This window comes from Pelodiscus sinensis, chromosome 30, assembly GCF_052426305.1.
Source record: "Pelodiscus sinensis isolate ZL-2025 chromosome 30, ASM5242630v1, whole genome shotgun sequence".
NCBI classification, from domain to species: domain Eukaryota; kingdom Metazoa; phylum Chordata; order Testudines; family Trionychidae; genus Pelodiscus; species Pelodiscus sinensis.
In genome coordinates this window covers 13,496,619-13,509,869 of record NC_143081.1, presented here as the reverse complement: position 1 = coordinate 13,509,869, position 13,251 = coordinate 13,496,619, and the positions used below count along the sequence as shown (strand labels likewise).

General features: G+C 49.2%; 1 protein-coding gene across 1 annotated transcript; it reads right to left on the bottom strand.

Annotated features, from left to right (window-relative positions):
* Positions 1 to 3,462: 3,462 nt before the first annotated feature.
* LOC106731299 (olfactory receptor 14A16-like) lies at positions 3,463 to 13,219 on the bottom strand. The gene is made up of 2 exons (XM_089774447.1): positions 13,071 to 13,219; positions 3,463 to 11,439 (listed from the first exon to the last, which is right to left on the bottom strand). The coding sequence occupies exon 2, from the start codon at positions 4,480 to 4,482 to the stop codon at positions 3,529 to 3,531; it is 954 nt and encodes a 317-aa protein (XP_089630573.1). The 5' UTR covers positions 4,483 to 11,439; positions 13,071 to 13,219; the 3' UTR covers positions 3,463 to 3,528.
* Positions 13,220 to 13,251: the final 32 nt, after the last annotated feature.

Here is a 13,251-nt window from a genome sequence, read left to right as displayed (position 1 = left end):
TCCCAACAATAGTAAATCTCATTCTACGAGGAAGAACACCTAGAATGTGTGGATGCGGAAGAAGGAAAGAAGAGGTCTCCAGGAAAAAGCACAGGTGCCGTGGTAGCCACTCGGTACATAGTAATCACAGCTGAAATGCAAGATAGCGTCCACTCAGTGTGGAAACTATCTGTCAAAAAAGCAGATCTCTTTTTCAATATGCTTGTGTTGTGTGGACTCTCTCTTTCGAAAGAAGTTTTTTCATAAGATCTCTTCTGAAAAAGCTTCTTTCGAAAGAAGATTGCAGTCTAAATGTACCCTCAGTGTGTCTAAGATATTCTTTAGCTTATTTTGAATTTCAGTTGGTATGAATCAACCATCTTCCTTCCTTCCTTCCTTCCTTCCTTCCTTCCTTCCTTCCTTCCTTGTCCCTGTGTTGTGCCTCTCCCCCTCTTAGGGTCTACAAGCTTTTTACAGAATAAGCTTTCCTGGAACAGATCTTCCGGAAAAGTTTATTTTGAAATAAGAGGATCTACATGCAAAAAGCACAACTTGAAAATGTGCTATTTCTAAAGATAGCATCCCTATTGATTGGATGCTATCTTCCATTTCAGGACACCTGGAACCAGTTCAAGCAGAGCTTTAGGTCAGCAGTTGCTTCTGGGTGCTGTTGCCTAAGGCTAGCTGAGATATGTGCATAAAGGGACCCCCTGGACAGCAGTTTCTCAGCTTCTCCTACTTAGTTGCCTACCTCTCCAAGGGTACGTCTAGACTATAGGCTTACGTCGACATAATTTTTGTCGACAGAATCTGTTGACAAAACTTATGTCGACATAGAGCGTCTAGACTACATCCAGTTCTGTCAACAAAGCAAGCTGCTTTGTCGACATAGCAGTGTGGATGCAAAGGACAGTGTAGATGCAATAACACCTTGGGCTCGTCTACACTGGCCCCTTTTTCGGAAGGGGCATGTAAATTTCATGAGTGGTAGTAGGGAAATGCGCGGGGGATTTAAATATCCCCCGCGGCATTTAAATAAAAATGTCCACCGCTTTTTTCCGGCTTTTAAAAAAGCCGGAAAAGAGCGTCTACACTGGCCCCGATCCTCCGGAAAAAGTGCCCTTTTCCGGAGGATCTTATTCCTACTTCGAATAAGATCCTCCGGAAAAGGGCACTTTTTCCGGAGGATCGGGGCCAGTGTAGACGCTCTTTTCCGGCTTTTTTAAAAGCCGGAAAAAAGCGGCGGACATTTTTATTTAAATGCCGCGGGGGATATTTAAATCCCCCGCGCATTTCCCTACTACGACTCATGAAATTTACATGCCCCTTCCGGAAAAGGGGCCAGTGTAGACGTAGCCCTTATGTTGACAGAACTCTGTCGACAAAAGGCGTTATTCCTCATAGAATACCGAGCTCATCCTTGAGAACCTCTTGTTATGTGGAGGAGCAAGGCCCTTGCAACCGCACCCCACAGTGGAGTGACAGTTCGGGAGGCTGGACACCAGTTGGTCCGGCTGGTGATGAAATAGTGAGATGACCAACAATGACTCCAAACTTCCGCCTGAGGAAAGGAGACATTCTTGGAGCTGTGTGCCAACAACAGAACACCCAGATGTGGCCTGCCACCCCCCTGGAGAAGTGGGTCGCCATTGCATCTGGAAACTTGCCATCCAAGACAGTTGCCAGCAGACCGGTAGCTATTTCAGCATGGGGAAGTTGATGGTCAGGGCCCTCCTCATACAGGTATGGTGCTCTCCAGCTCCAGTCCCTGGAGGGGGGAGTACTAGAAAGGGGGACCATACAGAAAGGGGTGTTGGTGTCTGGGGCATGGGCTGAGGGTGGTGGGGGTTCTGCAGTCCCTCCCTCACACAGCCCTTCCAGGAGGTGGGCTTCATGGGAGAGGGATGGGGGAGTCCTCCAGGACCTCCAAAGGGCTCAGGCACCCCCTTTGATTTTCCATTTCATTTCTTTGTTTGTCTCCTTCTGCTGGTGGAGAGGGCCATTAACACCATCCTGCTGTGCAGGGTTATCCGCCTGGGTGACCTGGACCCCAGCATTGCCAGATTTGCCACCCTGGGCATTCCCATCTTTGGAGGGGGGCTATTGAGGGAACCCACATCCCCATCTGGGCCCCTGGCTCCTGGGTATTTTCTATGGTTCTGCAGGCCCTGGTCAAACACCATGGCCAGTTTAAGGACATTTTCATCAGCTGGTCAGCAAAGGCGCACGACACCCGCATCTTCTGCAACTCCAGAAACTGGAGGCCTGCACTTTCTTCCCTGAATGCATCAGGGGTAGGGATGTTGAGATGCCGCGATGCATTTTGAGGGATGTGGCCTACCCCCTTATTCTGTGGCTGATGAAGCCCTACACTGGACACCTGGCAAAGACTGGTTCAGTGTCTGCCTGGGCAGAGCCCACATATAGGCCAAAAACACCTTAGGCCGCCTCAGGTGCCTCTTGACCCGCTTTGATGTGGGGGAGCAGAACATCCCCCAGGTGATATCTGCCTTCTCCACAAAATCATGGAGAGGAAGGGGGAGGCCTTCATTTAGGAGTGGGGGGCAGAGGCCGTCTGAGAGCATGGCCACGCATCTTTAAGCATCTTTAAGCATCTTCCAGGATCCTGCCCAGAGCCGAAATAGGACACCATCCTGGTCTGACATGGAGATTCTAGTTCTCCTTGAGATCTGGGGTGAGGAGCAAAACCTGTAGGATCTCTGCACCAGACGCTGGAATGCAACACAGCACTCCAGGATGATCCAATCCCACCCGTGGGAGCTGGTGTCCCGTTGCCAGAAGCGGCAGTGCACGGTGTGCAGGGGAGGGCGAATGGGGATCCAGCTGCATGAACGGCACCTGGAGAGGGGTGAGGAGTTGCCCCACCATGAGCTGGGGGTCCTCCTCCTGCAGGGCCAGAAAGGCAGCCTGCAGAAATAGCAGCAGGAAGTGCACCAAGACAGATCAGAGCTGTTGGCAGGTTCAGTGCTCAGGTGTCTGCAAGGGCAACCACTGCTCACAGACATTTACCTTTCCCCACCTCTAATATCATTAACTCACAGACCTTCCCCGCATCCTCCTTCTGTTCTGAAATGTGATTTGTCCTTTTCATATGTGTTCACTTTTTTTTAATTGCATCCTTTGGTATATATGGTTGTGACTATTTTCTTCCACTATTTGATCTGAGGAAGTGGGTCTGGCCCACGAAAGCTCATCACCTAATAAACTATCTTGTTAGTCTTTAAAGTGCTACATAGTCCTGTATTTTTTTTGAGGTGAGGAGACCACCTCAAAATCTGTACACAGAATCTGTACACAGTATTCAAGATGTGGGCATACCATATTTTTATACAGAGGCAGGAAGATATTCTGGGTCTTATTTTCTATCCCTTTCTTAATAATTCCTAGCATCCTATTTGCCTTTTTGACCGCCGCGGCACATTTCACAAAAAATATTTCACAAAAAAGATCACAGCCCATGTTCTCAATGACAGAACATTTTCATCAGCTCATGATATTTATAAAGATATGCAAAATGGAAATGCAGGGTCAATGACTGATAACATGTTCATTCTTAAAGAAAATCTTACACAGAAAAAGTTTCTTCAATGCAGTGTTGATCTCTTTGTTCCTCATGCTGTAGATGACCGGATTCATCATTGGAGACACCACGGAGTAGAGAACACCCATCAAGAGATCTAGATTTGTTGCTGAGCTGGAGGTGGGTTTCAGGTAGGCAAAGAACCCAGTGCAAAGTAACAAGGAGATCACAGCAAGGTGGGGGAGGCAGGTGGAGAAGGCTTTGTGCCGACCCTGCTCCGAGGGGATTCTCAGCACCGCTCTGAAGATCTGAACATACGACACAATGATAAAAACAAAGCAACACACAGCTAAAAACACACTAAAGGCAAGAAGCCCAACTTCAGTGAGGTAGGAGTCGGAGCAGGCCAGCTTGAGGAGCTGGGGGATTTCACAGAAGAAATGGTTGATGACGTTGGACTGGCAGAAGGGTAACGTGAAGGTGTTCCCGGTGTGCACGGCAGAATTGACAATAGCAGCAATCCAGCCACTAGCTGCCATGTAGACACAGGCTCTCCTGTTCATCACTCTCTCGTAATGCAGCGGGTGGCAGATGGCGACGTGTCGGTCATAGGCCATGACAGTGAGTAAGGTAAAATCAGTTGTAGCAAAGATGAAATAGAGAAAGACTTGGGCAACACACCCAGAATAAGAAATCACCGTAGTGTTCAGGAGGGAGTTGGCCATAGATTTGGGGATGATGACAGAGATGGAGCCGAGGTCAATGATGGACAGGTTCATCAGGAAGAAATACATGGGGGTGTGGAGACGATGGTCGAGGACAATGGCTGAGAAGATGAGAACATTCCCCAGTAGGGTTGTCAGGTAAAGCACCAGGAACAGCACAAAGTGCAGAATCTGCAGCTCCCGGACATCAGAGAATCCCCGGAGAATAAACTCAGTCACGATGGTTCGATTGGACATTTTCTTCCTAAGTTCACAGAGTGGTGGCTGCGGAAGGAAGGACACAGACAGGGGAGGGGATTAGAATAATACATGGATTGGCCCTGATTCCCCTCAGCAATCTCTCATAGAATCATAGAGCTGGAAGAGACCTCAGGAGGTCATCAAGATTAAGTTGGTTCTGTCTTGGGCAGGGGAATAATCAACCCGGCCAGGGCTTTGTCAAGCTGAGACTTAAAAACCTCTAGGGATGGAGATTCCAACACCTCTCTACATAACAGATTGCAGTGCTTCCCCACCCTCCTAGTGAACTAGTTTTTCCTAATAGCCAACCTACACCTCTCCCACTGTAACTTGAGCCCATTGCTCCTTGTTCTGCCATCCATCACTATTATGAACAGCCTCTCTCCATCCTCTTTGGAACCTCCCTTGAGGAAGCTGAAGGCTGCTATCACCCCCTCTTCTCTCCCCACACACACACACACATACACATACTCTTCTGCAGACTAAACAAACCCAAATCCCTCAGCGTATGTCTACACTGCAAAGTTAATTCAAAATAACAACCCTTATTTCGAATTAACTTTAATAGCATCTACTCAGGCAAACCGCTATTTCAAAATAAATTTGAAATAGTGGAGCCCTTATTTCGAATTTGGTAAACCTCGTTCTACGAGGAGTAACACCAAATTAAATAGTTATTTCGAATGAAGTGCTGTGTAGACATTTAATTCGAAATAGGGGGCCTCCGGCCATACCCAGGGAGCCTTGGTGGCCACTCTGGGCACAACCATGAAAACTTACTCTCCTCTCTCCCAGCCCTGGAGGCATTTATGGGGTAGACCCTGGCCACAGTGCCTGTGCCTGCTCCAAGCCTGCCAGCCCAGAACAAGCAGTGGCCACTGGGGGCCCATGACCCAGTGGCCCCAAAACAGGAGCCAGCAAGCCACTGGCAGCCAGCCCTCCACCGCTCTCCAGGAGCAGTCTGCCAGCTCCCAGGAGCCTGACGGGCTGGAGAAGGCGGGTGCCTTCCTGGTCCAGGGTGGAGATCATGGACCTTATTCAGGTTTGGGGAGATGCCCCCAACGTCCATGATCTTCACACTAGGCTGAGGAATGCAGCCGTCTCTGGCAGGATAGCTGCCAGCCTGGTCACCAAAGGCCACATGCGAACCCAGGTTAAAGTCAGGTTGATCTGGCGATACTCCCAACCCTGAGCCCTGAGCTTCCCCTCCCCCTTCTTCCCCTTGCTTCCCCCTTCCAGCTTCCTCCTCCCAGGTTTCCCCTCACCTCTTCCACCCTCTCTCTTCCCCTCTCCCACCTCCTTTTCCCAGTCTCCCCAGAGGTCCATCCCCCCCTCAGTTTTGTTCAATAAACCCAGTTTCTATTTTTGAACATACGTGTCTTTTATTTGACATCAGGAGGGGGGCTAGGGAGGGGTAAGTGGAGGGACGTGAGGGAGGAATGGGGCACGAGCCCCCAGTGGGGAGGACTGGGGAGGCTCTAAGGGCTCCTCCGGATGGAGACTCTCCCTCAGGACCTCCTGGATCCTGACAGCCCCTGATGGACTCCCCCGGATGGCAGCCTCCAGCAAGTGCAGCCAGGCTGATGGCAACAACCCCACGAGACACACTGGCATGCCCGGGGCAACTCTGGCTCCATGTGGCCGAGTGCCGTGGTGTCCTGCATGCGGGTACTCAGGGCACTCCAAGACAGGACTGCTTTGCTGTCCCTCATCGAGGTAGACAAGCAAGCGGGGAACCCTGAGAACTGTCTGTCCGGGGTGGGAGTCGGGTCCCTTTGAGCATGGAGCTCAGTTGGCCTCAAGCAGCAGCCTCACACACTAAGTCCTATCCTGATGCCCTGCTGGCACTGGTTCCTTAACTTTGGTTCAGGGTCCAATCAGTGTGGAAGCGCTATTTCAAAATAGCAAAACACTATTTTGAAATAATTTGAAATAGTTAATTCAAATTAAGCTAATTCGAATTAATGCATCTATACACAAAAACTAAGTTAATTTGAAATAGTGCTGTAGTGTAGACATACCCTCAGGCTCCAGCCCCCTAATCATTTTGGTCGCCCTTTGCTGAACCCTCCACAATGCGTCCACATCCTTTTTATAGTGGCAGGGGGGCCCCAGAACTGGACACAATATTCCAGACGTGACCTCACCAGAGCCGGATAAAGGGGAATAATCACTTCTCTGGATCTGCTGGCAATGCTCCTCCTAATTCACCCCAATATACCTTTCGCCTTCTTGTCTACGAGGGCGCCCTGTTGACTAGCTTCTCATCCACTGTAACCCCCAGGTCCTTTTCTACTGAACTGCTACCCCAGCCTGTAACAATGTTTGGGATTCTTCTGTCTCAAGTGCAGGACTCTACACTTGTCCTTCTTGAAATAGATTTCCGTTGGCCCAATCCTCTAATCTGGACCCTATCCCTGCCCTCCAGCGCATCTGCCTCTCCCCCTAACTTAGTGTCATCCGCAAACTTGCTGAGGGTGCAATCCATCCCCTCATCCAGGTCATTAATAAGGATGTTGCATAAAAGCGGCCCTAGAACCAATCCTTGGAGCACTCTGCTAGAAACCGACCGCCAACCTGACATCGCGCCGTTGATCACTGTGTGTGTCCGCCATTCCCAGCGCCCGTCCCACCTTCTCACTAGGAGAAGTGAGTTACCACACGGGTGTCAGTTGTCCTGGCTCCATACAGTCCATGGAGCTGTGTCCATTTGCATCATCTGAGGATCGGGCACAGGACGTGGCTGAATAAAATGCTGCGTCTGGCTGGAGCAAAGCTCAGGGCCAATGCCACAGCTCTATTGGGGACAGATCCCTTCTTGCTGCAAACAGCAGGCTCTGGACACAGGTATGAAATTACAATGTTAAAATATGAAAAGTGCCTGAAAACCACTTTCCGGGGAAATTGTACCCAGTGATTCAGTATTCCGCACAGCAGCTCATCAGTCAGATTCCATTGCAGCACCGCATGAATGTCCTGCAGCCTTTGAACTTATTTATGACACAGGATCTCACTTCTCTCTCTGTGTCATAAAAGTCATATGTGGGTTCTACAGCTTAGCAGGCCTGGGATGGGAGTTTTCATCCCTGCTGTACCCAGCTCAGCATAGCCTGGGACCCTGCAAGTGCAAATGGCAGCTGGACTTTATCAGCTTTAACCCATGCCTTGAGCTGGGAAACTATAAGCAGTAAACAAGTTTGACATTGGTCTCAGCTCCTGATCAGAATGGCGTTGAGTCAAGTACGTGCACACCCGGTAAACTACTGGGCTATGTCAATGCTGCAAACTTCTTGTGCAAGAACTGTTTTGCACAAGAGTTCTCGTGTAAAAGGTCTTCCACAAGAGTGAGTCCACATGGCCATGTGCTTTTGCGCAAGAATGTCCATGGCTGTGTGAATGCTCTCTTGCACAAGAAATCTCTGATGGCCATTGTAGCCATAAGGGTTTCTTGTGCAAGAAATTCATGTTACCTGCCTACACTGCCCTCTTGTGGAAGAGCTCTTGCACAAGAGGGCTTATTCCTCATGGGGAGAGGAATAACTCTTCCAGAAGAAGCCCTGTTTTCCGACTCTGTACTGTAAATTTACTTGTGCAAGAACACGCATGCAGTGTAGACGCTCTGCAAGTTTTTGCGCACGAACAGCAGTGTAGACATAGCCCTGTAGTGTAAGCTAGTATAGGGAGTGCAGTGGCCAGTGAGTCTCACCAGGGACCCGGACCTCAGAGGGTGTCCTGGATCCCCCCAACTGGAGCTGTGTCTACTGTGGCCTGGTGCAAGGTGACCAGGATGAGATCTCCTGCAGACTGAAGGGGCGTAAGCATTTCCAAGTGTCTATTACTCGCTTTTATGCACTGCTCTGCCGGAGCTTATTGGCTTATTACTTTGCAGTAGCTTTGTAACTATCTGGCAGTATTAAGCCTGTAATAGCAGCGACGCAGTGAGATTAATAAAAGCAACTCTTTCTAATTGACTCTGTCTTGAAGCGAATCCACAACCCTGCCGGGCCCTACCCCTGTGGGTTGACAGTAACACAACGAGCTAACTCTCTGCTGTGGCCTTTGCCTCTGTCCCTTCATGCCTGTGCAGATTGGTGGCTGTCAGGAGATCTGGGAACTGTTCTGTCTGCCACTCAGCAATGTCCTTAGGACTCATGGGGCCATACGCAGTCCTGTTAACTGGTGCCCAGTGGCAGCCTGGGACAGCAGAGTGGTGAGTTTTTTAGAGCTGTAATTTTATGATTTTTACCAGCGCACTAATGAAATCTTTTTAAAGCACATTTTAAACTAAGGTCTGGATGACTTGCACTGTAAATTTAGAAACGGGCAGGAGACACCTGAGGCTGGAAAATTCTTGTTAAATGGCTTCATTACCGCTTGAACGGCTCTTTCACGGGTTTGAGGTTCTGCTAATCGCTCAGGCAGGTTTCTTCAATTTTAACTCTCAGGAGGAAATGAAACCACAGACCAAGGAGAGGAAGAATTGTATGGACTGACACTAAGAACATAGGAACGGCCAGACTGGGTCAGACCAAAGGTGATAGTGGCCAATGCCGGACATCCCAGAGAGAGTGAACCAAACAGGTAATGATTGAGCGATCTCTCTCCTGCCATCCATCTCCCCTCTCTGACAAACAGAGGCCGGGGACACCGTTCCTTACCCATCCTGGCTAATAACAATTGATGGACTTAACCTCCATGAATCTATCTAGTTCTCTTTTAAACCCTGTTATAGTCCTAGCCTTCACAACCTCCTCAGGCAAGGAGTTCCACAGGTTGACTATTCAGTGTGTGAAGAACTACTTCCTTTAATTTGTTTTAAACCTACTGCCCATTAGTTTCATTTGGTGGCCCCTAGTTCTTATATTATGGGAACAAGTAAATAACTTTTCCTTATTCATTTTCCGCACCACTCATGCTTTTATAGACCTCTATTATATCCCCTCCTAGTCTCCTGTTTTCTAAACTGAAAAGTCCCAGTCTCTTTACTCTCGCCTCATATGGGACCCGTTCCAAACCCCTAATCATTTTAGTTGCCCTTCTCTGAACCTTTTCTAATGCCAGTGTATCTGTTTTGAGATGAGACCACATCTGTACACAGTGTTCAGACCCATTGGTGCCCCAAATTTTCAGGTGCCCTAAGGAACGATGTATTATGCTTATGGGTATAGATGGCTCCACGACCCCTAAGCTGTTGTGTGACTCTGGGCTGGTCACTTCCCCCCCTGTAATTCTGCTTCTCTTCCCATTCTTTGCCTTTTCTGCAGGCACTGTGGGTTTTGTGGGGGTTGTGCCGTGTCTTATATGTTCGGTGCCATGATTTGCAGCATCTGTAGTTAGCCAGCAGCAGTAGAGAGGCATACGGATATGGAGCCAAATATCTAGCTGCTGATCTCACTGACTTTCTCTGTCTCCTTGGGCAGAGTTAAATGAGACAGTTTTTGGCTGTGGGCACCGATTTCTCGTTCGCCATCTAAGGCACTAGGATGTTGGATACCTGTTCTGCGGGCTACCAACTTTGCTGCTTGCTCAATTACCATTCAACAAGCATCCCTTTGAAACAGACAATGTACACATTGCAATAGAGCGACTGGGCTCAGACTTTCTAATTATTGGACTATACCAATGCTCCTACCCAATTTTGATCTAATTACCAGTCTGGGATAACCCAACATTTTTTGTTTAAATTATATCAAAGAAACACTGGGGCTTGCACTCTAGAGATCTTGTGGGGAAGTCTCTTATTGCTGAAAGACAAGCTGTGCACTGCAAAACGCAAAGCCTTTCCTTTCTTTAATTTAGCTGAGAACATGTCAATTGCCAGCGGTTTCCCTGATATGCTCTGGTTTTTAATGAACACAAACAAAAGTTTGGTTTTCAAAATTTTGATGACAAGTGCTGGAAGAGGGGGAAAAAAATCTCAGAGCAACTGCAAATGTTTTAGGACAGAGGTAAAAGAAGTCATGAAGACTCCCCCTTTCTCACTCCCAGTTGCATTCCGAAATCTGCCTGGGAAATTAACACTGAACACAGTTGGATTGAAAGAACGGACTTACCATGCCGGGTGTTGCGGGGTGTTTCCCAGCCTGTGTTGTAGCAGACAATTCACCGCCAGGATTCTGCCCCTGTTGCCTGTCTGTGAATAATGTCCTGTCCCTGGATTATCCAGCAGCTGGTTCCCTGCCCCTCCATGGTATTTTCCCATCTCAGGCCAGCTGCAGGACTAAACAGGAGGGAGGCAGGACAGCGGCACTGTCCCTCCAGCTGGGAGAGCACGCTCAGCTTGTTCAGGCTGAGAACATGGTCTCACGTCAGGCTGTCTCTCCTTTGGGGCTGAGGAGCTGAGCCCAGTCTCCAGGCCTGTGAGCCCCGCTCGGATCTCACCACTGGAGCAACCTGCCCTGCCCTTGCTGACCCAGACCCCGCAGAGGGGGATCAGCGCCTGCCCCGGATCTCCCGCTGTGACAACATCCCCGGAAAGAGCCTGGCTACCCACAGGGCAGAGCTGAGGAGCACTGGGGAGGATATTGCAGAATAAGCTATTTATGGGTAGCACAGGCATGTGACAGAGAACAGCCCAGAGCCGAGGTGCACCAGAGCCCCAGCTGGCCTGGGACAGCCTGCTCCTTTGTTAACCCTATACAGTCTGCTCTGGGAGAGTAGAGGCTTTTTTTTACCTCCTGCATTGCACCAGCCGCTCTTGGGATGCGGCCCCGAGAGGATCCAACAGCTCAGACTAGTCCTGGTGTTTGATGTTGGTCACTAAGAAGCAGCCAAAGGGATGCTAAGTGCAGCATCCTAAGCCTATGTGTCCTTGATGCAGTCTCCTTGATCTCTGAATAGTCCCTGTTGAGGGAAGATATGGCCCTTTGGTTTCCAGGGAACTTTGATTGACACCAGCTGGCGATTGCTCCCGTTCCTTGGTTCCAATCCCCATTCTTTGCCTGTGAAACCGAACTGGAGAGGAGAGAAAAGTTCCCAGCCTGTCTGCACTGTCTTTGGTTTCTGTCACATGGGATTAATTGTAGAGTGTAACAATTAATTGTAGAGTGCAGAGATTCAGTGTGGCTAAGATTTTCTGCATATTATTGTCTATTTCTATCAGGATGAAAGAACCAACTCTTTTCTTTCTTTCTTTCTTTCTTTCTTTCTTTCTTTCTTTCTTTCTTTCTTTCTTTCTTTCTTTCTTCATACACCACCTCTAATCTATCTATCCCCACACACTTTATCTATCTATCTATCTATCTATCTATCTATCTATCTATCTATCTATCTATCTATCTATCTATCTATCTATCTATCTATCTATCTATCCCCAAACACCCCCTCTATCTATCTCTCTATCTAGTCAAATCCACTTGTCAGTCTCTCTATTAGAAACTATAGGGTATGTCTACACTACAGCACTATTTCGAATTAACTTAATTCAAAATAGATAATTCGAAGTAAGCTAATTCGGAATAACACATCTATACACAAAAACTATTTCAAAATAGCGTTTTGCTATTTCGAAATAGCACGTCCACCCTGAGTGGACCCTGAACTGAAGTTAAGGCTGGCAGGAACCAGTGGCAGCAGGGCATCAGATTAGGACTTAGTGCATGGGGTTGCTGCCTCAGGCTAACTCAGCTCCATGCTTAAAGGGACCCGACCCCCACCCCGGACAGACAGTTCTCAGGGTTCCCTTTCTCAGGGGAAGAGAGGGGAGGGAGAAACCTGGAAGGAGAGAGCTGGAAGGGGAAGCAAGGGGAAGAAGGGGGAGGGGAAGCTCAGGGCTCAGGGTTGGGGGTCTCGCCGGACCAAGCTGACTTTCATGCAAACCTGCTCCTGGGTTCGCATGTGGCCTTTGGTGGCCAGGCTGGCAGCTATCCTGCCATAGACGGCTGCATTCCTCAGCCTAGTGCAGAGATCATGGACATAGGGGGCATCCTCCCCAAACCTGAATAAGGTCCATGATCTCCACCCTGGACCAGGAAGGCGCCCACCTTCTCCAGCCCCTGTCAGGCTCCTGGGAGCTGGCAGACTGCTCCTGGGGAGCGGTGGAGGGCTGGCTGCCAGGGGCTTGCTGGCTCATGTTTTGGGGCCACTGGGTCAGGGGCCCTGGTGGCCACTGCTCGCTCTGGGCTGGCAGGCTTGGAGCTGGCACAGGCACTGTGGCCAGGGTCTACCCCTTGAATGCCTCCAGGGCTGGGGGAGAGGAGAGTAAGTTTTCCTGGTTGTGCCCAGAGTGGCCACCAGGGCTCCCTGGGAAGGGCTGGAGGCCCCCTATTTCGAATCAAGCATCTACACAGCACTTAATTCGAAATAGCTATTTAATTTGGTGTTACTCCTCGTAGAACGAGGTTTACCAAATTCGAAGGGCTCCGCTATTTTGAATTTATTTCGAAATAGCGATTTGCCTGTGTAGACGCTATTAAAGTTAATTTGAAATAACAGCAGTTATTTCGGATTAACTTTGTAGTGTAGACATACCCAATGAGACTATCCACTGATCTTTTTCTCTCTGAATCTGTCAGGCTGAATTCAGCTAATTTAGCAATCCTGGGCCAGGTGATGAGCTTGACTTCAGGGGGTTGATGCTAATTTACCCCAGAAAAAGTTGGTCCCATAATTCCATGGAGCCCACCCGAGGGATTGATGAGCAAAGGGACGAGAACTGCCAAACGGCTCTTCCCCAAGCTCAGGTAGATGAGCCTGAATTCTCTCTCAGCCCCCTAACGAGAGACCCCAGCTCGGAGACTCCTGGCAACAAAGCCACTCTTACCTGCC

Excerpts from the sequence above, each read along its gene's own strand:
- LOC106731299 (XM_089774447.1), bottom strand. The coding sequence starts at position 4,482 with ATGTCCAATCGAACCATCGTGACTGAGTTTATTCTCCGGGGATTCTCT.